Source organism: Aedes albopictus, chromosome 2 (genome assembly GCF_035046485.1).
Source record: "Aedes albopictus strain Foshan chromosome 2, AalbF5, whole genome shotgun sequence".
Classification (NCBI taxonomy): domain Eukaryota; kingdom Metazoa; phylum Arthropoda; class Insecta; order Diptera; family Culicidae; genus Aedes; species Aedes albopictus.
In genome coordinates this window covers 101,858,819-101,885,433 of record NC_085137.1, presented here as the reverse complement: position 1 = coordinate 101,885,433, position 26,615 = coordinate 101,858,819, and the positions used below count along the sequence as shown (strand labels likewise).

The 26,615-nt window shown below is 39.2% G+C and overlaps 1 protein-coding gene across 4 annotated transcripts in view; it reads left to right on the top strand.

Annotated features, from left to right (window-relative positions):
- The window catches only part of LOC109419738 (trissin receptor), a 326,442-nt gene that overhangs the window by 238,441 nt on the left and 61,386 nt on the right, over positions 1 to 26,615 (top strand). For all 4 annotated transcript variants that reach the window (XR_009997449.1, XM_062850150.1, XM_029852724.2 and 1 more), the window contains one exon: positions 670 to 829. Coding sequence is in view for 3 of the 4 variants with exons in the window: in XM_062850150.1 (XP_062706134.1) it covers positions 670 to 829 (160 nt within the window). In the remaining variant the exon portion in view is untranslated. The remainder of the gene's footprint in view (positions 1 to 669; positions 830 to 26,615) is intronic.

Genomic DNA, 26,615 nt, shown 5'->3' with positions numbered 1-26,615 from the left:
GATGATACACTTGGATTTTCGTTTCATTTATGAGTCATTGAAATACTTCAACATGCTAAAAACACTATTTAAACCACATTTTTAAATAGTGGTGCACGCCAATAGAATGATAATTATGTTTTATGAAAGAGGATAACAAATTCGACCACTTAAATCCAATTAACCGGCGCCCGTAACCATTGAGAGACTAGCGCGCACCAGTGAGACACTAATGCTCTGACGGGTGAAGCACAAGCAATGCGACCGGGTGGGAGACTACCGAGTGCTACGATGAGTGGAAAAGTTTTTTTTAACGACCGAGTCATTAGAAAAATGTATGAAACACTTGAAGTGACTCATTCAAATGTTGCATGAAAGTGTATCATTGAAACGAAATTGTACGCCCCTGGCCAAGACACCCTCGCAGCGATTCACCGGAAGCCATCGTCGCGTTGGTGTGATTGTGAGTGTCGTTTGCTAAATGGCGACGGAGCTTAAAAGTTCCTAAATGCGATTTTGATGCGCTTGAAAGCACCACCCCGTGCCGACCCAGGCGCCAAATCTGATCCAGACAACGGAAATAAACTTCTTCACTTGTGGTTGTGGTGCGACTCGGTTCATCATCTCAACCAGCGCCTTAAATAATTCTCATCGTTCCGTTTTGTTTCCCCTTCTCTCTTTTACTTTCAGTTGGGTGTTTGGTGACTTCCTGTGCAAGATGTACCAATTCGTGCACTCGTTGAGCTACACGGCGTCGATTTTCATCCTGGTGGTTATCTGCATGGAGCGGTACTTTGCCATCATCCATCCCATCACGTGCAAGCAGATATTGACCTCCAGGAGGTTGAGGGTAAGTAAGGGAGCGACCGGGTCAAACATCTCGATTGGGGGGAAGGAAAACACCCACTCATTTCCGCTCAAACGAACTCATCAACGCAATGCATTCAATTTGGATCTCCCGCTCTTCACCCGGGGGCCTGGGTCCGCTCGCTCCAAGGGATCCCGAGGAAGGTAATTAGCAGGAAAATCCAATTAAATGACAAAAATGAAACATTTCGATTTTGAATTAATTTAGCTTCGGGCTGGACTGGAGAGGAAGCACATCTGGTCCGATGGTAGTTAAATGAGCTTATCAAAATTTAATTCCCCGTTCCGATGCCCCGAAGTTTCTTTTCCAAGATTCTGGAAGACTTTCCGCATCGAATTAGCATTCATGACAAAATGTAAATTTTCAGGGCTGAACTTTATCTCTGGGAGACAATGCAGGGCTCTTTCTTTCGGACAAACAGCCAACATTCGGTCGTTGTCGTAGCTAGGTAGAGGGGCATTGAAAGACCTTCTTGTCAGTCTTCTCAGTATTTTTTACTACACAGTGTGAGAATTTTATTTGCATTTTCTCAAAGATTTACACAAAACTTCTAATATAACTTTTATTTTATGACAACTTTATATTAGTCACGATAAGATAGTTGCATGACTAACTTACCACACTTTATTCACGTATTTCGGTCAAGATGAGAGGAAGCTCGTTGTTGAAAGCAAATCAAATACTAACGTATATTTTCTGAAAATAGCGAGATTTGATCTAATGGTCAGCAATAACCTTTACTTTGTATTTGTTGGTAAACCAGGGAAGTTTTTCGGCTTCGCAGACATCAAACGCAATCAAACGACTAAATATCGTTCTTCATCCGACGTTTCGGTGTTTATTACACCTTCTTCAGGGAATTCTACAATTAAAACGAGACATCATAAGCTAATTATAATAAGCTAATAAATAATTGTAGAATTCCCTGAAGAAGGTGTAATAAACACCGAAACGTCGGATGAAGAACGATATTTAGTCGTTTGATTGCGTTTGATGACTGCGAAGCCGAAAAACTTCCCTGGTTCTACAGAGTTTTCAGTCGATAGCGCTCTACGATTTGTTGGTAAAGTTTCCACTTTATTTTATATAAATGGTGGAATCTTTAATAGTGTCTGACTACTCTGGGCCCATCATAGGCTTAATATTCCGGTAAATTAAAAAAAAGTATCAATAGAAATAAAAAAAAAATCGGTCATCATGGAGAGGTTTTACCATTTTTCATTGGTGGCTCCATAGAGGATACTCCAACTTTGAACCGTATGCTGTTCGAACAACCAAAAGTAGACCACTGGTTAATCAATGAGCACAATGAGAAGAAATTCCTTGCACAGATGTAATATTCAAAACATATGAGGAAGCTGGGAAAAAGTAGATGAATGTATTCGAGAACTTCATGTTATCGACTTTCGCCTAACCTTCGAATACCTTGCGTCCGTTTCTCAGCAGTATGAATGGAGATAGCGGCCACCAAGTATTCTAATTTATAAAGGCCCTTTTCCAGGAAAACAACCCCTGACTACGTCAATGCGAATCATGATCCGGTAAGTTGAACTCCTTCCTAAAGCCAAGCCGACACCGAAGGGGGTCTATTTTGCAGTGATATTCGAGGAAGTAAATTTTTGCCTTCACCGATTTCCAGTAGAGAGGAATTTGGACGGAGGCAGCCCTCTGTCCACAAGATATATGCTATTTCTTAGCCCGTAAAAGTTGAGATGCACCTGTCCGGTGCACAGAACCTTGGATGTTGGCCATAGTTCAACCACTTGCCCGTTGCGTTGTTTCTTCTCCAGTCGAATGCAAATCAAATCAAATGGTGGCCTTCGGAGGATTTAGCAGCACATGACTAGCCAGCTAGTAAAAGTTGACCGTTGTTTGTAGCAAGCAACCAAGATGAACGAACGGACCCGTGGAATGGCCGATGGTCTTCCCAGCAGTCAGTGCAAAGTGCACCGTAAGAAAGTAGGTCGTTTATTTCCAAGGGATGGCAATTTAATTTACAGCATCTGCCGGGGATAAGAGATATAAATTGCGTTTTATGGCATGGCTATGATAAACTGGGAACTAGTAAATGGAAGAAAAATGAACGGTAAACTGGTTTATGTGGCTTATGATTTAGGTTTGTACTTTGCTAAAAATGCTGAAATCAATAAGTTTTTTTTTTCAAATTAGCCTTTTATTTAAACATGGTGGTGACACAGAAACACGTGTTTTAGTAAGCAAATTAATAGCCACTTTTTTTTCAAGCTACGGAACCAACTGAATTCGTTTGCGATAAAGCATTTTTTTGCGTTAGAATAGAGATATGTATTCCTGGAGATTGTTCAATAAGAGACATTGATCATAAAAACAATTTAGTGCAACTTCGAATGTTGTACTACATTGTTGTGTGGTTTGTACCTCAACAAAAATGAATGAAACCGTATTTTTTCCCCATTTTTCCATTAAACATTTCCAGTTCAAAACAGCAAAAAAATGCCATTTTTGACTCGCTATATTTCAATTAGAAGAAATTTTAATCATGCACTGGATTTCGCGAACAATGAATTTTTGCATCAACCAACGCATTACCATTTTCCTTTTCAAGCTTTTCAAAAAGGCGTAAAGAAAAAAAAAACTAAATTTTCTTTTTAAAAATATTATAACTCGAAAACGTGTTGGTGGATTGAACTCGTGTCTTCGGAGATGTTTGAGTTTAAGTATTTGAAGAAATTAAAAAAAAATAAGTACACAGAGTGTAGTATTCATCGCGTATCTTCGTTACAACTATAAAAATAAAGATAAATTTCTGTCTGTCCAATTTTTTTTAATTTTTTATTTTTTTATTTTTTTTCTGATCGAAAACTGCTGAACCGATGGCGTGAACATTTGCATGCAGGGTTTTTTTTTTGGACAGGAAATGTATTTTGCATCTAATACCCCTCCCCTTCTGGAAAGGGAGGTTCCTACACAGATGAATTTGCGGGGCACTTCTCTATGGAGTTGTTTGTCAAAAAAAAAGGAGGCAGGCAATACGACGTCGTTTTTACTCCTGTGTTATTCGCAATGGGGTTTTTTACGGATGGCTTATTGGGCTAATACTCCTGTCTCGCCGGAGGGTCATCGTGCCAGTTTTGTTGAACGTCCCAAACAACATTGAACACCACGCTGATGGGACAATCATCTTGGATCCAGCAGGACGTGATGTAGAATTTCATATTCTGCCGCTTGATGCCAGAACAGACGCTGTTTGAGCCACACCTCCTTGGTGAATAGACGCTCGGGTCGTACCTCCTCAACCTAGCTGAAGTCAGAAGAACAACAGTGCGAAGGCTGCACTACCAGCTAAATACACAACTCTTACCTGGCGGTCTTTGTCATAGCTTGACCCGTGGAAGCATGAGGTAGGAACTTGTTACGACCAGAGCTATGTTGAACGCTCTCCTTTTCGACACACCCTTTTGCAGCCCATCTACAAAAGAACGGAGACTAAATCTGCAAGCAAGCGCTGGTTTGGTATCCGGCAAGATATCGTAGCAGCTTGGCAGACCCAGGGGCTCGTGGCAACGAAGCCTCAACCAAGAAATCAAGGAGGGCGATAGAAATCTGACCAAGGTCCAGGTCAAGACTTACGTGAGTAGCCGCTCAGGATAGAGATTAGAGATCTTTTACGTTGGCCCTTTGTACCCCCAGCGGTGCACGGTCAACCGCCCACCATGATCTCGTCGATTACGATGAGAAACAGTAGCGGTGATAGTATAGGGTCAAGTGAGGTAAGATGCCATTTTTCAAACTTCCATCGTTCTCACTGATATAGCCTCATTTGTTAGGCTTTCAAAGTGGTAACAGCAACTAGACAATATTTGCTCATTGATTTTTAGCGATTTTAAAAACTGGTTCGTAATACGGAAGTGGTGCAAAAAGGCCATCTGCTATGGGGTAAGATGCCACTTCATGAAAACATTCAAAAATTACGTTCATCAGTTTTCGGGCATTTCCGACTCCTTTTCTGCCCTCTGTACCGCTCAGTGAATCAAAATTCAACCATCGCGCAACAATAACGACAATGTCGCAACCTGAATTTGTTGCGACATTCTACCCAATGCGACATAGGTTTGTCCCAACTTGAACAGATTAGAACAAAGATCGTGCACCATTATCGAGGGGTAACTCCGAGTCGGTAAACACTGCAACACTACTGAATATGTATAATCAAAAAGTTTCGATTTTGGGTTAGTAATAATTGATTATTCACAAGTTGAAAAGTTCGCAACAAATTCAGCTTTCGTTTTGTCTGCAACAAAAATTTTCGAGATCATGTCATATTATCTGTTACCAGTTGGGATAAAGACTAATCGTCGCACCTTTTTTGTTGCTTGTTTTGTGCCTCTTTTGTCTGACAATTCTCTTCACTGGTAGGAGCCATCCATAAACCACGTGGTCACTAGGGGGGAGGGGGGGGGTCTGCCAAAAGACCACAAAAAGCCACGGAGGGGGTGGAGGGTTGCGACCAAACCACGTGGTTCTTTTATTTGGTATTTTATTTTTCCTGTCTGTTTCAAAAGCATAAAATCAGTTTTTATTCAGTCACTAGGTTGATTTTTCCGGTTCACAGCATGAAAAATTGTGATGTCCATTTAAAGTCCGTACAAACAAACCACCTGTATCTTAAGAAAAACAAAATAACATAGGGAAAGGTCGAGCACTGAGAATAAAGACATTTAGTGCAGTTTAGCCTTCCGTCAGGCGCGCGGTTGGCTACCACCGCTAGTACCACGCTGATGCAGAGTACAAAAAGCGAGTTTTTTTTTTAAAGTATTGTACAAAATACAGAAAAATGAGAAAATTCTGAGAAACTTTTACTTCAATTTTGCATACCTTCCCGCTTTTTTTTCTTAAGAATACTTGAAAGTTGCATAATCCCAGCTAATCTAAGTACATGTTCACAAGGTCAAGTCAGGTACAAGGTCCAGTTTACCTAAAATTCTATGTCACATATTTCTCTTCTAGCAGAAACAAAATAATATGAATACATAGATTCAGGAAAGGAAAAATTCGGGTGATTTTACAACAAAACTCAAAAACGGGTGGACCGATCAGCATGACTCATGCATGGTTCGATTCGTATTCGTGGTGGCTGTGTTTATATGTACAAAAAGTTACAAAAATGAACTGAAAAAGTGGATAAATTAAGAATCTACTGAAATTTGTACGAACTGGGTACAAAGTCAACACGATCACAGTAAAATCAATCTAGAGTGCAGTGCTGTAAGGATCTCAACAGCTGTCAAACCACCGCAACTGGCAAGACAAAGTTTGCCGGGACAGCTAGTTGATGATAAAGACTACCCAACTATTATGATACTACTGAACATCTCCAGCTAACGTGGCTGATCACCAAATCAGACTAAATCTTTACAGATCATTTATTGAATGTTTATCTTTTTGCAGATCTCATTTATTTAGTTCACATCAAATTCATGATAATACTGAATCAACAATTTGCCGCCATAATACTCGATTTGCAGCTGCAGCTCTCCATCCTCGGTCACGCCCAACACTCGCCAGATCACGCTGCAGATCTCTCGTTTACATTTTTCAAAAGCTGCCTCCTTTTTTTTTTTGAGGCTGTCTGTCATCCTTGTAAAAATTCCAGCTACTTTCTTGCAGCGAAATGTAAGACGTATTTTTTTTCTCTGGCCGCAGGAATTTGTCTTGTCTCTCTCCAAACTAGTATTTTTGTGTGGCAAGCACAATGATACACTATGCTGTTACTGTGTTGTTGATATGTTTTATGTATTTTGCCAAAATAAATCGCATATAAAAAAACCACGTGGTCACCCCGAGGGGGGGGGGGGGTCAGCCTGAAACCACGCAAGACCACGGTGGGGGAGGGGGGTGTCTAAAATCTAGGAAAAAATGACCACGTGGTTTATGGACAGCCCCACCGCTATTTTCGTTTATTCAATAAATGGAGTGTTACCCCCTCCCCGCAAAACGATGGTCGTTATATTTGGATGACCCCTAACATGGAAAGCGTAGACATCAACAACCATGCGCCTCCATGTGTGCCTCAATCTCGTTGGAAACACTTGGCTGGTAATAAAATCACCAGAAAACCTTATTTGCAAGCACGAAAAACCAGAAGTTGCCAATTTTCATTGGGAAATCAAAAAAATTTCGTGGGTTTAGTGGCTAGAAGAATGTTCGATGCAAACTTATCTTGACATCATTCACCTATAGTAATGATCAAGCCCCATTCAGGAATGATTTTGTGAGTTGGGCTATTTTACCCCATCTTGACATTCCCGAGCAGAAGGGAATAACAACAGCATAAGGACCTGTGTTATTTGAGTAAAATAACTGAATAATAGAATCGATTATTTTTAAGTTATTAACACAACAGATTATCTTATAAACTTGTCTGTCATAAGCGGCAAAATAACAAACATCATAACAAAAAATGTTCATGGAAAACCATTTTAATAACTTGTTTTGTTAGTTTCAATAACAACTTAATAACAGAGCATTTGGAAAATATTTCAATAACAAATTTTACCATTAATTTGTTATTGATAATAATAGGTAAGCAAAATTTGTTATTATATCAAAATTGTAACTAAGCAAATTATGATACTTATTAAATAAAATTATTCACTTTTCTCGAGAACCCACAAATAACATGAGTAACAATACTGTAAAAAATGATCGAAAAATACTACTTCCAGAAGTTTCTCCGAGAGTTCTTCCTCGAAATCATTCAAAGATTTTCAAAGACTTCTCTAGAAATTCCTTCAGAATTATGAACAGAATCCCTTCACGGATTTCTTTAGAATTCCCCGTGATTATTTGTCCCGAATTTCATCTTGAGATTTCTCTGAGAATTTCACCAGCAGTTTTTTCCGAAGAACTCACCTGGAGTTTTTCAAAAGATTTAGCCAAGAATTCTAATAATTGATCAGAAGTATTACTTTTGAATTTCTAAGAAGATTGAGCCAGGAGTTCTTTTGAAGACTTCTCCAGGGTATCGAAGGGTTCCTCCAGAACTTCCAAATGTTTTCCCAAATATTATTTAGGGATTTTCAGAGGATTATCGTTCGGAAATTTCCTTCTTAACTGAATACAAAAGTGGAACAAAATAAAAGGACAGAATATTATTATCGAATTGTCGCTTTGATTTCAATACTTGTTACTGTTGTGCTATTGTTGATAAGTTGATCAATAGTACAACAATAACAAAACTTGTACTTCAACAAAACATGTTATTGAAATGTAATTGATCAATAGCTTGATTATAACTAAATGAGATTGTCAAACAAAATTTGTTATGGAAAAGCTATGCCTTGATATTTAAATAATAACAAAACAAGATATGAAAACAGGTTATGTGATTTCATAGCTATTAATTTGATATTCTCCTCTGCTCGGGTTTTATGATTTGTTCCCCCACATCCTTGCCTCACACCAGACTACCCAGATGGGGTCCAATAAAGTTCCGTTATGCAGGAATCTGCATGTAAAAGCATCGTACTGCACTTTTACGAGGTTGACAATTTTGTTCGTAACTCCCTTGCATCGGCAAATCCTCCAGAAATGCCGTGAATACCAGGTCCCAATGCATCACCTGTTCATCAACTTCAAAGCGGCATACGACAGTATCGACCGCGCACAGCTATGGAGAATCATGGACGAAAACGGCTTTCCCGGGAAGCTGAATAGACTGATTAAAGCAACGATGGACGGTGTGCAAAACTGCGTAAGGAACTCGGGTGAACTATCAAGTTCATTCGAATCTCGCCGGGGGCTGCAACAAGGTGATGGACTCTCATGCCTACTCTTCAACATCGCTCTGGAAGGTGTGATGCGACGAGCCGGGCTCAACAGCCGGGGAACGATTTTCACAGAATCCGGACAATTTGTGCGCTTTGTGGACGACATGGATATTATTGCCAAAACATTTGGAATGGTGGCAGAGCTGTACACCCGCCTAAAACGCGAAGCAGCAAAGGTCGGACTGGTGGTGAATGCCCCAAAAACAATCGGATCCGTCTGGGTAGTAGTGTTACGATAGATGGGGATACTTTCGAGGTGGTGGAGGAACTCGTCTACTTCGGATCCTTACTGACGGCTGACAACAACGTGAGCCGTGAAATTCGGAGGCGCATCATCAGCGGAAGTCGGGCCTACTACGGGCTCCAGAAGAAACTGCAGTCGAAAAAAATTCACCTACGCACCAAATGCACCATGTACAAAACGTTAAAAAGACCGGTGGTCCTCTACGGGCACGAGAGATGGACCATGATCAAGGAGGACCTACAAGCACTCGGAGTTTTCGAGCGACGCGTGCTAAGGACGATCTTCGGCGCTGTGCAGGAGAACGGTGTGTGGCGGAAAAGGATGAACCACGAGCTCGCTGCACTTTACGGCGAACCCAGCATTCAGAAGGTAGCCAAGGCCGGAAGGATACGGTGGGCAGGGCATATTGCAAGAATGCCGGACAACAACCCTGCAAAGCTGGTGTTCGTGACTGATCCGGTTGGCACAAGAAGGCGTGGAGCGCAGAGAGGACGATGGGCGGACCAGGTGGAGCGTGACCTGGCGAGCATTGGGCGCGACCGAGGATGGAGAGTGGCAGCCACAAACCGAGTATTGTGGCGTACTATTGCTGATTATGTCTTGTCTTAATGATGTTGAACAAATAAATGAGGCTATACTTTTACATAATTGGGTACAAATTTCCAGAATAATTTTATTCTTTTTAAAATGTAAAAAATCAAGTTTTCCCATAATAAATTCTATGCAAATTTCAATCGCAATGCGCAAAGTGGAGGCATTACTGATCCGCTCAAATTTTGTCAGTCACTCTGAACCCGAAATGGAAGATTAAAAAAAAAACCTTAATTTGAAAAAACGACCTTTATAGGCATTGACTCAATCTTGGGCAATTGCAGTTGCATAAAACCTCCACATATCGTTCCGATCCATACTTTCTGCGGTGTGTTTTCGGATATTCTTACGTGTGAAATAGTTACTAACTGCTGATTGTCATTCCGCTAGCTGTAGCTAATGTCACAAGGTACATACCATTATCAAAAACTCGCCCTTTACTCTCTTTCGCCGAATGAATTTACTTCCATCCCATATCACTCAATATTCCGCGCAGCTCAACTAACAATAAATTATTCGCACTCGTTTGAAAGTTGCAAAATTAAAAAAGTTTCGCCGAAAACTCACCGTCTCCGTAACCTTGGCATCCAATCTGCACTAAACGCATTCGCGACAAAATCGGCGTCAGCGAAAAAAAAGCGTGAACTTTACTCAACTCATTACCACACAACTTGCTCCTGGTGCAGCGGTAGCAGCAGCAACGGTGCAATCCCCTCCGGAAGCATATGCAGAATGTAGCGGCCGGAGTTGACTTCGCAGAATTAATTTCCAACTTTGGTTTCAAAAATCTGCGGAGATTTACAATGCAGGGTGACTGTGTCGCCGCCGTGTTGGAACGGGAACACGTTGAGCTTTGTCATACAAACGTTAAGCATACTTGTGAAGTGTAATTATTTTTCTTTTCATGTTGGGGGGTATGGCTTTCGGCAAGGAAAACCGTGCCCAACGCCAGAACGAAGTGCAATCCCGTTTTCGTACCACATTGTTGGCTATGACATATTGCACCACTGCCGAAGCTTCAACAGATTCGCTTGTCTGGATGAAGTAATTTGTAAATGGGAATAAGCAGACTCGATTGCACCCAAAGTTAATTGAGAAGATAAATATGATGACAGGTAAGGTGTTAGATTATTTTTGAACATGGTATCTCGGTGATAATAGCTACTTCAATCTACCTACTGCTCAGAGCGTTCATGATTAACAAAAATTTTAATCATGATTAATCATTGATGATTAACCCTTTATAAGGCAGTGGCAACTATATTGCCACCTTATACACATATTTTTTTCTGTTCGCTTAGAAAATTTTTACAACTTTTGTTTTAACTGATGGACACATTAGGCCTTTGTGAACACTCATGATTTTTTTGAGCCATAACAAATATGAATAAGCTTTTTTAGAACAAAATGTCTCTCCAAAAACTGCCATTTTTGAGTGCATGAAGGGTTAGTAAGCTCGAAATTCTGTTATGGTGAGCGAATTGAAAATCGAATGATGGGGAATGAAAGGCCTATGTTCTTTTTACTTGTGGACAAAATTTCAACTTGATTGCTTCATTACTTTTAGAAACTCAGCCTTTTGAAAAAATGTACTATAATAAATGGGCATGTACTAAAATTGCCATATCGTCCTTAATAATTGACCAATCGAGTTCAAATCCACACAAGTAACTCATGAATATTAGGGCAATAACCTGTCAAGAAATCAGCATGATTGATAAACGCTTCACAAAATAACAACATTATAAACTTTGTTGACAAAAAGTTGAAATTTAGACCATTTTTTTTCATACAAAATCGACCACCGATTTTTTTGAAAACAAAAACGTGTTTGTTCATTACACCACATGTACTTTATATTCCAATGTAGAACGAGTGGATTCCGTGCCTGGTTCTCTCGGCCTTATAAAGGGTTAAAATTCCAATTTTGGTGATTATTGATTATGATTAATGATTAATTTGATTTTTAGGATGATTAAAGATTATGATTGATGATTACAATTGGTTTTATCTGTGATTATTGATTATGATTAATGATTAAAAATGGCTCGTTGATTAAAAATCATGATTAATCATGATTAATCAATCACAAAAAACTTGAAATGATTAAAATATATATTGTTTAACGTGTTTTTGAAGTATCAAAAGTAAAAGGTAACTCCGTTCGGGAGATTTTTTGAAAAAAGAATCATAAATTATATTATTTAGGACAATTTAAATTAGATCATATATTTTATATGATGAATCATTTTTGGTGATGAATGATTAATGATTGATTAATATTTTTTCTTATGATTATGATTACTGATTAATGATTAGATTGCAAAAACAGTGTGATTAAGATTAATGATTAATGATTAAATGAGATTTTTTTATGGTTATGATTAATGATTTTGATTAATCTTAATCATTAATCATTAATCATGATTAAATTTATGATTAATCATTAACGCTCTGCTACTGCTACTACCTTTTTGCGTGGCAAGCTGTATCGAAGTGACGAAGTATAACGCAAATTTATCATTCATTGCAACATAGTTGTAATTGATGAAAACAAAAGCTTCAATTATGATATTCCTACTATAAGAAGTCGCTTTTATTATACTTCACTGTACACGCCTTCTTCAAAGCTCTCGAAAATTCCTTCCAAAATAAGCATTACACGTTCCATCGTGCTTAGCTCTACTTACCTTTCCGTCAAAAAACAGCACAGAAAAGCTTCTTTTCCAATTCACTGTCATTCGTCGCATTCCAGCCAACTCTATAATGCACCATGCACTATACTGCTTGCTGTCATAGACATCACTATGATGCTGCAAATTTCCCGAACCAAATAGGGTCTCTGACGAAACGTTCATTCGTTTCTGGCTGCAGCAGCAGCACTTGCGGCCAAGACCATCAACAGCGTTTTGCCATAATTTGGAGGGTGCACGCTGCTATTTGCTTTTGCAGTCCTCCCAACGAACGGAACTGTAAGCAAAGCTTCTTACGACGAGTAAGCATTTTATGAAGCTGATCACCATCGTCGTCGTCGTTGGTCGGTCGTCTTGCAGTCAGTCAGAAGTAGTGCCAACATCATCGTCATCGTCCTAGTGGGACCTAGTGAAGAAGTTTAAAGTAGGGATCGTTTGGAATTGGGAAACACGTTTTAAAATGCCATAACCCCACTAGCCAGCGGGAAGGCCTCGAAAACCACAAGAAATTTTTCCAAGTATTTCTCCAAGAGAACCATTTCAATCTTATCATAGAATTTTACCAAGTAACAAGCTTGATTAAATATCTAAAATTTGTGAGTCCATTCAAAGATTCCAAAAATAAATCGTCCAGAATTTATTTCAGACACAGATTCCTGCATATTTTTTTTCTAGATATTCCTACAAAAATTCCTCCAGGAATTTGTTAAGAAGCTTTCCTGGGATTTTCTAAGGAATTCCTCATGGGACGGCTTCCGGGATTCCTTATGGGATTCCTTCAAGAATTCCTCCAGGTTCCCTCGAATAATTTTACCCGGGAATTTCTTCTGTGTTCCTTCTGGATTTCTCCATGAATTTCCTTTGTGATTCCTCCAAGAATTCCTCCAGAGATTCACCCGAAAATTTCTTCTGTGGTTCTTTTAGGAACATTTCCAGGGATTACTTTAAAAATTCCTCCAAGGATTCCCCCAGGAACTTTTTTAAGCATTCCTTCAGGTGTTTTTCTTGGAATTGCTTCCAAGATTTCTCCTGGGGTTTCTTCAGGAATTCCTGCAGGAATTCCTTCAGGAACTACAACACGAACTGCTTCCAGGATTCCTTCTGGATTTCTCCAAGAATTCCATGTGTGATTTCCCCAGGAATTTTTCCTGGGATTCCTCCACGAATTATTCCAAAGATTCCTCTGGAAATTGCTGCTGGCATTCCACTAAAAAACCATCGGGGGTTCCTACAGAAATGCCTCTAGAGATCCCTCTAGGAATTCCTCCAGAAATTACTCCAGGAATTCTTCTAGAGAAATCTCTAAGAGTTTCTTCAGAGATTCCTCCGGGAAATCATGCAGGCATTCCTCTTGTGTACCTCCGATTCCTCCAAGAATTTCGCCAGGACTTCATTCGGGAAATTCTTCTGTGATTCTTTCTGGAACAACTTATTTTGAAAATTCCTACAAAGATTCCCTCTGGATTTCTTCTTAGGATTCCTTCAGGAATTCTTCCTCGCATTCTCCTAGAAACCCCTCCACAAACTGTTGAGATATTCCCTTATGAATTCATCTTGAAATTGCTTCCGGTATTCTTTCTGGAGTTTCTTCAGAAACTCCTACAGGGATTCCTCCACGAACTCTTCTAAGGATTCCTTCAGAATTTCTCAAAGAATTCCATCTGCGATTTTGTTGGGAATTACTCCTGGTATTCCCCTAGGAATTTCTTAGGAGATTCCTCCAAAAAATTTCTCTTAAAATTCCTCAGGAATTCCTCTAGATATTCCGCCAAAAAATCCGCTAGGATTTCTTCTAGAGATTTCTCCAGAAGTACCTCTGGTGTTTCTCTCAGGGATTCCTACAGGCATTCCTCTAGGGTATCCTACAGGAATTCTATCAGGAATTTCTCCAAGAATTCCTCCAGAGATTCTTCTTTGGATTCTAGCAGAGATTTCTCCATGAATCCTTTCAGCGATTCCTGCAGGTATTCCTCTAGATATTCCACCAGGAATTGCTTCAGGAACTCCTCCAGGAATTGCTCCGGGAGTTCCACAGGAACTCATTCAAGGATTTTTCCAGAGACACCTACAGGAATTCCTCCAAAGATTTCATCTGGAATTACTTCAGGAATTCCTCCAAGAATTCCCCTAGAGATTCCTTCAGGAGCTCCTTCAGGGATTCTTTCAGCAATTCCAGCATTACCTTCAGGCATTCCTCCAGGATGTTATCTCGGAATTACTCCAGGAACTCCTCCATGAATTTCTCCGGGAATCGATCCAGGAATTGCTCCTGGACAATCCTCAGGAATATTGTCATCTACTTCTCCAGGAGTTTCTACAGAAATTCTTCCAGGAAATTTTTCGAGAATACCTTCAGGAATGTTTCAGAGATTTCTCCAGGAATATTTCCAGAGATTCCTTGAAGAATTGCTTCAGGGATTCTTCCAGGGATTTCTCGACGATTTTTCCAAGGATTTCTTTAGACATTCCTCTAGAAAATCCTTCGAAGATTCCTTTTGGAAATCTTCCAGAAATTTCTCCAGGAAATTCTCCAGAATTTTCTCCAGGAAATCCTCCAGAAATTCCTCCAAGGACTCTTCCATTAAAACCTCTAGGGTTTTCTGCAGAAATTTTACCAGGAAATTCTCCAGGAATATCATCAGGATTTTTAGGGATTCCTCCAGGAATTCCTGCAGGAAGTTTTACAAAGATTTCTCCAGGAATTGCTTTAGGGATTTCTCTGCAATTTTTTTCTACGGTTTCCCCCAGGAATTCCTTCAGGAATTCCATCTCAAGAAATTTAAAAATTGTAAAAATATAAATAGAAATCTCCCAGAATGCCTCTACAGATTCCTCCAGACATTCATTCAGTAATTCTTTCAAGAATTTCCCTAGGTATTCATCCAGGAATACCTCCAGCAATTCCCATAGAAATACCTCTAGGAATTCCTGCAGGCATTCCTCCAGGATTTTTTTCCAGTAATCACTTTAGCAACTCCTCCAGGAATTGCTCTAGGAATTTCTTCAAAAATTCCACTAGGAATTTTCCTAGAACTGTTCCTGGACATCTTTCAGAAATTATGTCAGCAATTTCTCCAGGAAATCCTCTAGGGATTTCGTCAGAGATTTTTTTCAGTAAAAGTCATAAAATATCATGCAAACTTCCATTATATGTCATGTAATTCAGCATGACTCTGTGTGTTTACATGACATATAACACAAATTTACAGGATATATCATGTAAACCATCATAACACTAAGTTTACATGACTAAATTGAAGTTTACATGACGTGTAAATCTAATTATTTTTTATCTATGGGGCTGTTTAAGCCACCCGTCGAGTATTTGATTTTCTCGCATTTTACTTGGGGCACTTGGGACGTTTAATGCAGACTTCTGCTCTATGGTCTTCGCCTCAGCTTGCAAAGCTTGATTCTGTCTGGGCCTTTACAGTTACAAGACGTGTGTCCCAGTTCAAAACACCTGAAACAAACCTCAGGAGTAGGGTGGCTCACACTTAGCAAAGTAAAGCAAAGATAACCGTACACATCGTAGTTGCTACTCCGTGATTAACCAGAAGAATCGAAATTGCACAGAGAACCATTGAATGGTGTTTGGGACTAGCTACACACTCTCAATGTGCACAATTCGAGAATTCAATATTTTAAAGTCAATAACGGCGCCGACCACGTCCTTGCGGTCATCGGGAAAGGGAAGGAATGTTAGTTCGACAACCATTGTTACTAGAAACCGTGGAACGCACAACATCCCCACAGTTGCGAAACGAATCGTCAACTATACAGTGCCGGGCCGACTCAAGATGCAAGAGACACTCCGGCAATCCTATAGGGTCGGCTAGCTACTGGGTAATCAAGAGCTTTTCGCGATACAAAAACTAATAACACGGAACTTTCACATTACTTATGCATTTATTAAAATTCCTATTCTGTGTCGTGTGCGTGTTGTTCTGCGAATCTAATCTGTGTTAATTTGTTAAAGTGTGCCCATTAATATTTGGTGGTGCCGGTACCAGAGATGCCAGATATACAGATTTTTCTGTAATATACAGATGCAGAAGATACAGAGTAAAGAAAATTACAGATTTTTAAAATGTCATACAGATTTCTCCAGAAAGTATGAAATGTAAAGTTATTTCTAAAAAAATTTTGAAAAATTTATAAATTGCTGCTTAAACCTTGAAGAATTTTTTTTTATTTTATTTTATTTTAACACATGTTTAAAAAAACAAATACCAGTAAAAATTAAAAACCGTCTAAAAGTAGTACATTTTATTAGTTTTCTATTGAAATCTAGGACTCTCGGAGCTTGCTATACCCTCGAATACAACAATACAGAAAAATCTGTGTTGAAAAGCTTTTTGAAAAAAAAAATTGGCATCTCTGACCGGTACATACCGCTACTTTTGGTTGATGGTGGGTTCTGTGGCCAACACAGCGACTTCTGTCCAGCTGTGCGGCCGGAAATCTCGGGTGGGACCAGCGGGTGTTGCTGGGGGGAAGTAAGCAGGCGTCTTCCCTCTTAGGCGCAATGGTCATCTTGGACGGCCGAGAGGGGCAACAGTTAGTGCCCTTGCCCAAGGTTTTGTCCTATGGCGGACTGCTAAACTCATTTGCGGCTTAGGCGGGGGAGCCTGACGGCTTCGCGGGCTAAACCGTGTGCTGGACGGAAGACCTATTCAAGGTCTAACACTATAAAAGAAGGTCTAAATTAAGTGCAGGGATTCACATTTACCTAAACAGGTTTCTTCCAAGACATCCACTTGACCAACGTCAAAGGGCGGAGGGGGGAGGCGGTTTCAAACCGAATTTAACCACTGCACTACAAAAACACGTCTTCAGCACACGGACGCCTGAGTTTTTTTTTTTTTTTGAAGAGGTCAAATTTAGGCAATGGCCGCTAAAATCCTAATTTCCCACATTCCGCCATTCTCTTCATGTTCTGTCTATGAATTTGTTCAGCCATACTCAATTTTTGGTAGAAACAACACAATTACAGCGGTACGTGACCCTTTCCCTTCTGTGGTATCTCTGCTGTTTTTACACAAGAAACGTGAAGGGCCCGACACATACAACATATTAAAAAAACACCAAAAATCAACAATGTGTAACCAAACGGTTACAGTTGTCACGGGAAGGGGTATTTTTAGTGGGGTAGGGTGAGGTATGGATCTTGGAGCCACCTTTGGTAGGTGATATAATCCACTAATTATACACTGCAAAATATTTTTGCTGGTAATCAGTAAACTTTGCTGATTTTTGGCGTGCTGATTGCATTCAGCAATACAAATTACTGAGTATCAGCAATTATTTTTCAACTTGCTGAATCATCCAGCAATTTTGACAGTTGATCAGCAAAGTTGTGCTGAAATTCAGCAAAAATGTTGCTGAAATTCAGCAATTTCTTTTGCTGATTTTTGGCGTGCTGGAAGCATTTCAAAAATTTTGGTGTGTATAAATTACAAATACACGTCTCGGTCTTCATCACGATTATGCTTTATTTAGTCGCGATGACCACCCCATAAGAGTAAGGGTATTACACATACTTTAACGGTTGTTCAATATTAAACGCGTCAGCGCATTGATCGTTTTTTTAACCGTGAAGATCGACCTTCCCACGAAAAAAGCCACGCGTTTAAGGTTTTGCATTCTACACTCGCATCCCTATCACTCTTTTCTGAAAATTGTCGGCCACACGGAAATTCTCGATCAATTCTGATTCTGCATTCCACACTCGCGTCCCTATCACTCTATTCGCGTTTCAGATTCCGCATTCAACATTCGCATCCTCATCTCTCTACTGAGAAAATGGACCGAAAATAGTCGCTTCTCACAGTATTGAACTTTGAGTATACGGAGAATATACTTTCAAGCTTCAGTTCGACCGCTGCTGTCGTCAAGTACAGACCAGGGATTGGCGGCATGCACCGTGCGGTGCGAAAAAAGCGTGTGCTTCACACAATCTCAAGTGCTTGTCTCCCGTTTTGCCGAGAGACAGAGACGTATGAGTGAGAGAGCTTTCGTAATTGTGCGAGAGACAATCGCAGCACTAGCTCTACGGCGCAGGGAGTAATACTCGGTGCTTGGGATTGTGCTTGTCTCCAAACAGAAAAAATCACTTAATAAATTAATTTAAGAGTTTGTGTTTTCGGCAAAGTTGTTAAGCTTGTCAAGGGTTGACAAGTGATGGGTCGTTTGATTCGAAATTTTTCCAATCATGCGTAGTATCAAGCAAAGTGTAATTGCACGGAGACAAGCACCGAGAGAGTGCATACGACAAAGCGTGAGAGACAGGAGAGCTCCAGCGCGCGGCAAAGCAAGCGAGCAACACACAACCGATTGCGCGTACTCGTCTCCTTCTAGTTTGTTGTGCTGTCTCGTAGCAGCGTGTGCGGCACGCAAAGAGTTTTGAGTCGCACCCTATCCCTGGTACAGACGGAGACAATCGTGCGCTCTGCAGTTCGGGATCGCTTTGTTCGAAGCGCGTGCTTTATAGATTTTATCTATTATCGGTGGTTCACACTTGTCTCGGGCCGGTGGTGCTTTTTGTGCGTTGGAAGCAGCATCCAATTACACAGCGTAACAAAAATTAACTTTTTGTCTGTCTCAAGAGCAAACTTATGTGTCTCCGAAGGATTTTGGGCCGCTGAATCCGAATCCGGGCTCAGATTTGCTCTTACACGTCACAATTTCGAGCTATACCTCAATTTATAGGACAAAATATGCGATTTTGGGCTTTTTTGACTGCAACCCATTAAGCAAGGAAATATTTTTTTAAGCAATCAAAAGGTTAATTGGTCAATTAACATCTAAATTAACGACTCATGCAAAATATTTCGTTTTACCAAATCGAATTTGATAGTTTTAAGCGATTTATATTAGGTACGATATTTCCCATACAAGTCACCCTCCAAAAGTTGCATGCAAGTTTTCATACTAACATAAAATGCTTAAATCTATCAAATTTGATTAGGTAAAACGAAATATTTTGCATGAGTCATTAATTTATATGTTAATTGACCAATTAACCTTTTGATTGCTTTAAAGAATATTTCCTTGCTTAATGGCTTGCAGTCAAAAAAGCCCAAAATCGCATATTTTGCCCTATAAATTGAGGTATGGCTCAAAATTGTGATGTGTTAGAGCAAATCTGAGCCCGGATTCGGATTCAGCGGCCCAAAATCCTTCGGAGACACATAAGTTTGCTCTTGAGACAAAAAAATGTTGCGTTGTGTTATCATCGGTATGGGCGAAGTGATGATAGAAAACACCGTTCAATTTCGGTTCCCTGCGACAAGCCCACGTCCGTCGTGGGTTGAGATTGCTGGCTTCATTAAGCAATTAAACACAGATGTGGCGCTGATGGAGACAGTGTACAAAACAGCAAACGACCGATCGCTGTTCATCAAGTTTTCATCCCATGATGCCATGATGGACTCGCTCAGCAAAAATGGCGGACATGAATATGCAGTACGTTCGCATATTCGACTTGCCGCCGGAACTGTCGGACGGCGTTCTGTTATCAGTTCTCGGAGAATACGGGAAGATAGACAGAATAGTGCGGGAGAAATTTCCCGTGAATTTGGGTCTCGACCATGTGTGTACTGGAGTGCGTGGAGTGTTTATGGATGTGGAACATGATATCCCCCCATCAATCGATGTGGCGGGTCGAAAAGCCAATGTGTTTTATGATGGCTTGAAAGACACTTGTTTTTCATGTCACAAAACAGGTCATCGAAGAGACAGCTGCCCACAGCGGAAATCGCGGAATAGGAAACAAAACGAGGAATCGCATGTGTCATCGGTAGTATCGTATGCCACAGTGGTCTCCGGAATCCAAAGAGCATCGGAAGAAGAACATTTGGCGGAGGTATCGGCTGACGAAGTAATCGAAGTCCTGGACGAAGAATTGCTAGAAACCCCCCCCGGAGACTGGAGAAACAGAGCAGACACAGGCACACGCTTGTGCAACCGGATCAGCCCCGCAAAAGGATATTCTATGTAAGGAAAATATGGAGAAATTAGAGGAGGTCGCTTATGCAATTAAGGAAGCCATCGAAAACCAGACTGCGAAGGAACGGCGGAAGCAGTTTGCAAATTCGAGCTCAAATTCTGGTTCTCTTCCCAAAAAGAAGGTTGCCCGCAGAACGTTTTATTGAATATTGTGATTAGTTTTTTAATAACAAAACTTTATTAAAACGATTATCGGCTCGGTAGAGCTTTCAATTAAGCAAGTGAGCCTCACAAATAAACGAAATGGTAAAAAAAACAAACTTTCAAGCTTAGATAGCCATTTTCAAATTATGTATTTTATTAAGAGTAAAATACATGGCCCATGTGTTACCTGTAATAGGTGGCCGTTGAGGAAATTTAACCGTTTTTTTTAATTTATCAACGATTATTGTGAGCTGCAATTACTTACTTCCAACTAGGCTAGCTGGAGACCCCTTCTTTAAATTTCTGCAATACCGTTTCCTATCAAGTGTGCATCCATTTTCAACCCTTCTCGAAAATAGGAAATGTGCCCCTGCCCCAAACCCGTATCACTTTTCTCTTTTTCCGCCGAATAATGCAACGCCACGATCTCCATCGCAACTGCCCCAAACACGCGTCACTTTTCGCTTTTTTCGCCGAACAATGCAACACAAACGAGATCCCCATCGCAACTCCCGGAGTGGAGTGGCCCACACTTATATGAAAAACAAAAAATCGAAAACTGCCAAGTCTTACCTCATGAATCAGTTGATTTGGACTTCCAAAGGCTAGCTTCAAAATTTGAGCAAAATCAGTTGAGTCTAAGGGGCGCTCAACGTGCATGAAGTTAGTATGGAAAAAATTGGCTTAATGTATAAAGAAATCTTAAGTTTTCGATTTATGCCGCTAAGTGGTGCTGTAAGCGATAGATGATCAGAACCTTGGGTATTCTGGTACATCACTATATGCCAAACAACTTAAACGAAGACCGCAAAGTGATCCGACGCCTGTGAAAAAAGTTATACCCTTGCTTTTCGAGGACGCGAAGTTGATTATCACGTTCTGCTACCACTTTCATAGCCACTTCTATAGCACGTGGCGCTTTTCTGGTTTTGCTGACGGCTCTCTCCAGTAACGTACCATCCATGATGGTGGATTGTGCGATATTTGCCAGATAACCATTCGCCAGAATGCCATTGGCCAGAAAGACATTTGCCAGAAAATACAATTTCCCAGAAAACCGTTTGCCAGAAAGTACCATTCCCCAGAAAGTACCATTTCCCAGAAATTTTCCAAAGTTCTCAATCCAGAAGTGTTTCCAATCTAATGATAATTTAAAACAATCTTTTTGAAAAGTAAATCGTGTTTTTTTATTTGTTTGGGATCGATTAGCCCACGATAGGGGAATTCAGTTATTTTGGACAGATCGTTACGCGTATATATTTTGGACATTTACGGCAAAATCAAATGGAAGTGTCCAAAATATATACGCGTATCGGTCTGTCCAAATTACCAGAATCACCCTAACGATTTTAAAAAAATTAAAATTTTCTTTATGTTCAGTTTTATATACGAATGTTAAATAAATAATTGGAGCTGATGTAGGAGCAAACAAGAAATGGTTTTATAGTAACTTTTAAAGAAAAGGCCATAGTTTGAAGAAGGGCAAATCACTCTGAAACAAAAAAAATGTGAACTCAAACCTTTCAAACTTCACAATACATTTAAACTTTTATGTTATTTAATATTTCTATTGCGCACAACAGCTTATTTCTTCAATTAGAAAATTTCCACAAATTATCTTGTGGACAAGTTGATCATGATGTAGATCCAATTGATGAAATATTTTTTTGACGGAATTTGATCAATGCTCATCAGAGATTTTCCTTTCTTCAACTCATAGGATGTTCTTCCCAGCTTTTACTGATATGGAATTTTTGGATTTACTTATATTTTTCAAAGATTCCCTTCTTTCAATTGAAATTAATTTTTTAAGCTTATTTCTCATAATAACAATGACCTGATCACTTTAAATTATAATTTTTGTGCCGAACAGCTAAATTACCCGGAATTGTTGATCACACACTTAAGTCAATCGCATACCATATACAAAAACCTTTTCGAAGCAACGAGTAAAATACACAGAAATAATAACTTAAGCGACGGTTTTGTACTATACGGTTTTAACTATACCACTGTGACTGTCACTGCCCGAAAACCACAAGCTTGAATGTACCATTAGGCCGAATATCACTTGATCAAATACTATAAAAAGCTTGTTCTTGAGGAAATTTATTCTAATAATTCCAGCACAGTTTGTTCCTTCTTTTAATCATCTGCTGTTCTTTCTAGATGAATTTCTTACTTTATTTGCGCCAATTTTAACTAATATATTCCATTATCACGGTGTAACATGTGAGCTTAACATATTTGGGCTTATGATATTATGGCTAATGGCGCTCCGGCTATAGAATCTTAATATCAATGATGTTAGAGCATTCGGCTGAAGGCCGTTGGGTCGAATGTCATTTGATAGCAGTTCATTAGGTCAAAAAGTTATTTTGCAGAATGGCCATATTTTTTTCGTTTTCTCCTTTTATACTGTTAAAATAATTGTTGAAATTGGAGCTACTGTATTTTACCCATGAATCTTTCCTTCTTTTAAATATAGGAACAATAAACGGGTTTAACCCGAGCAGAGGCCAAGTACTGACTATCAAAATGTGATATTGGTTTGTTTGAGATAAGAGGTAAAAGTACTGAAAATAATAGCAAAAATTTGTTCTTGAACCATCTAACCAATAGCGAAATTTGATATTTGAATATCAATCAAATAGCTCACTGCTATTGGTTAGATCTTACCAAGAGCTAAATGTGCTATGATGATGATGTTCCAGGAGTAAAATTGAGATATTATTTTCAGTACTTTTACCTCTTATCTCAAACAAACAAATATCACTTTTTGATCCCCGTATCAAAATATGCTATTATTGAGCTTATTTTCTCTACTCGGGAAGCTCTGTAATGTTTTCAATAATTAAACTATTAGTTCCGCAATACCAATATTGCTTTATGGTTCTAATATAATCAACTATTTATGCCGAAAACTAGTATTACAACGAAACTAGAAAGAACAGCCTGTGTTTAGAAGAAGGTAAATTAACTATTAAATAATTTTGAACTAGAGAGCATAGTTTCATTGCAGAAAAATAGTTTTTTGCACCGAAACCGTTGATGTTCAACTAGTGAATTTTGCCTTCTTTTAAACATAGGCTGTTCTTCTTAGTTAGGAAGACTAGATTTTGACATTGATTGTTGATTGCGGAAAAACAATAAGGCAATATTAATATTGTAGAAGTATCAGCTAAATATTGGAAAACCGAACAAATTTAAGAAACCGTTCCGATTCCTGTTCCATAATCACTGAATTGCGATTCGTGATCATCATTTCTACCCATTGGTTATTCGGCCTAATGGACTTCGGTCATCAGTATTTTTGCCATACCAGATGTTTGTGGACCTATGCACTTCTAGCCTAGTTACATCGTCTCGTAGTTACAAGTCTCGCGCTTAGTATCATACAGGCGTATCTGCAATGATCGATTTCTCTTGCGTTGCGTTGCGTTGCGTGGTAACGGAGTAATTCGTAGATTGCATACTGGAAGTTGACATGTTAAGCCTTAAATACTGCTATTCTAATTGCTTATGGAATGCTATTTGGGAAGGAACAGCAATCCAATCAGAAGTTGAAGTAAAAAAGACATGAAAACTTCCATTGCCGGCCACGCCCATCTGCTCCGTTACGAGGATAGGAAAGGATGTGATGATATGACACCTACTTATGAAAGGCCAGCGACTCACCGGCGCCCCCATAGGTGTCAAGGAGTTGGATATTTGGAATGGGTCGATTTGGGATTCACTATAAGTAAGCGAGTGATGCGGCAAGATTTAGTTGTGTAATTGTATTTGTATCATGTAGAAGTGTTAGTCTTGGGTGTAAGTGTTTTAGTATGTTTAAACACCTACGTTGGGAGTGACTAAGCTAAGAAATTTTGTCACTCCATGGGCCTTTTTGTTCCTGGGATGGGGCACAGGCATTTACACTGTGTCCTGGCTAACAAGCCTAGGCTTAAGCGCCATTGATCGCTCTCTGAAACGATAAGAAATACGGTATGTGGATGGGAAGGGATAGTAGGGAAATGGATGGTATCTATTTATCGAGATGCCAGCGACTCACCGACGCTCTCGTAAATAGAAAATGAAATGGGATTTTTGAACGGAAATAGTCTGGAATTCAGTATAATTAGCAAATGCTATTGGATTATTATGAAATTATGTGTAGTTCGACTAACTATAAAGCAAGAACTTACCAAATGGGAACACCTTGAAATATTTCTAAAACTTTCATTTTACAAATTCAAATATAAAATCTCATACGGTTGATAAACTAGATAAATGTTTATCAAAATAGAATCATAATACGCCATATCGACAAATGGATAGAAAATAGTAGATGTAAAAGGAACATTCTCACCAATTCCAAAACAACTTCGTCGTCTACGGCAGAAGTCCTGGCAATATAGACATGGGCCATCAATCCATGATACGCGCAAACAGGTGGGCTGAGATTTTCCGGTCGTCTCAAGAATGGTTCTGGAACCAATTTTTCCAGCACTATACAACATCAGAATGCGCCGTCGGTCGTTCACTTGCTTGATCCAATTTGTCACGATCACCTTGTGCTACCCGTTGCCAATACGATTTTGTCACTTTCACACTTGAGGAATTCCACGGAGTCATGTCAGTCGATCCTGAGCGACCATTTCAAAAATATCTGAAACTTTGCACAGTTTTTCAATTTCATATAAATCGCCATTTTTTGATATTAAACCTTCATATTCACTCACGACTAACTTTTCAAAAGGGTGTATGCGAAAATAGTTCTAAAATATTCTAAAAGCTGTACAGCAAAAACGGATTGTTCGATTGTTATAAATTTTTCAGCAAAGTTAGATAACTAAATGATGATTCCTTAGAAAATATACACTGTAAAAAATTTCTTATTCTACTTTGAAAAAATATTATATTTGTCACAAAAACTCAAATATCTCAAAACCCTATCTTTTTACCAACTTCAATTTTTTAGGGGAAATGGCCCATTATATCAGCTATCTACCATAAAATTTTGGTGATGGTAAACTGATAAACAAAAAAGTTATGACATTTCAAACATTTCACAATTTTTACATTTAGTAACAAAAAAAATTTTTTTTCTGTGTAAATTATTTCGAGAATTATATTTTGATGCTGATTTTATTGTAAAGGCTACCGCCTGAATTAAACAAGTTGTTTTCATGATACTTTAGTTTGATTATTCGTAATTACTATAGTATCTATTTGAAACTTAGACGCGATCCAGTGTTGTGATCTAAAATATTGAGATTGTCATACTTTTTATTGTACGTGACTGGTGAAAAAATCCCTTGATAGTGTTGAAAAGCTGTTGATTATAAGAAAAATGGAATTGAATTTATTTTTAAGACAAAAGCTGTATAATAAAAGTTTTTTTATACGCGTATACGTCTAGTTTATCCGCAAAAAAAATCCCTCTTACACACTTATTTCTGAATTGCCTGTTCGGTACTTTTTTGACGAGATTATAACAGCAGTACGATCTCGGTAGTTTCGGTAATCGATTTTACTGAGGCTCAGTAAAACAACTGTCAAAATCGTATGGAAAAGGTAAACAATGCATTTTTGCTGAACGAGTTCGGTGCTCAGCAGTTTTAATCTCGTCAAAAAATTACCGAACTCGGTGGTAATCAAAATTAAGTGTGTAGAGAACAGACTTTATGATCGGAAGAATGCGAGTAACTTCAACAACAACAAATGCATAAGAGGTACATACCACAGACAAACAGACGAAACGCCTAGAACAATTTTAGTGAAAATTCATCGCCCAGTTCACACTATCACCACCTGGTGGAAATGTTTCACGAAACACTGCGTTGTGCAATATCGTCATCAGAAGGCGCTAGTGTGAAACGTCAAACGCAAAGAAAAACGATGGGCGCTCTTCTTGTTATGAAAGCCACAACCAAGATTCAAAATGATCGTTGAAGGCGTGGTCAATGAAAATTTCGCCAGTGTTACGTTTGTTTGTCTGTATACATACCTGACAATGCTCACGAAAAAAACAAAAAAATACTACCGCTATGAATATTAAAAATTGTATAGTATTTTTTTTCTTCAGCCACCAACACCAAACAAGTAAGTTAAAATTAATAAGTGATTTTGTTTATTATAATCTAACGAACAAGATGAACAGTCGCTTTCTCAAAGGTCTTCAACTCAACGCTCTCTTGTAGACCGTTTGATGAAAAAAAATGTTCAAAAGAGTTACGAAATCTCACCGAAAGCACCATAGATAAACTGAAAGAGACTGGTTATGCCCAAATGTC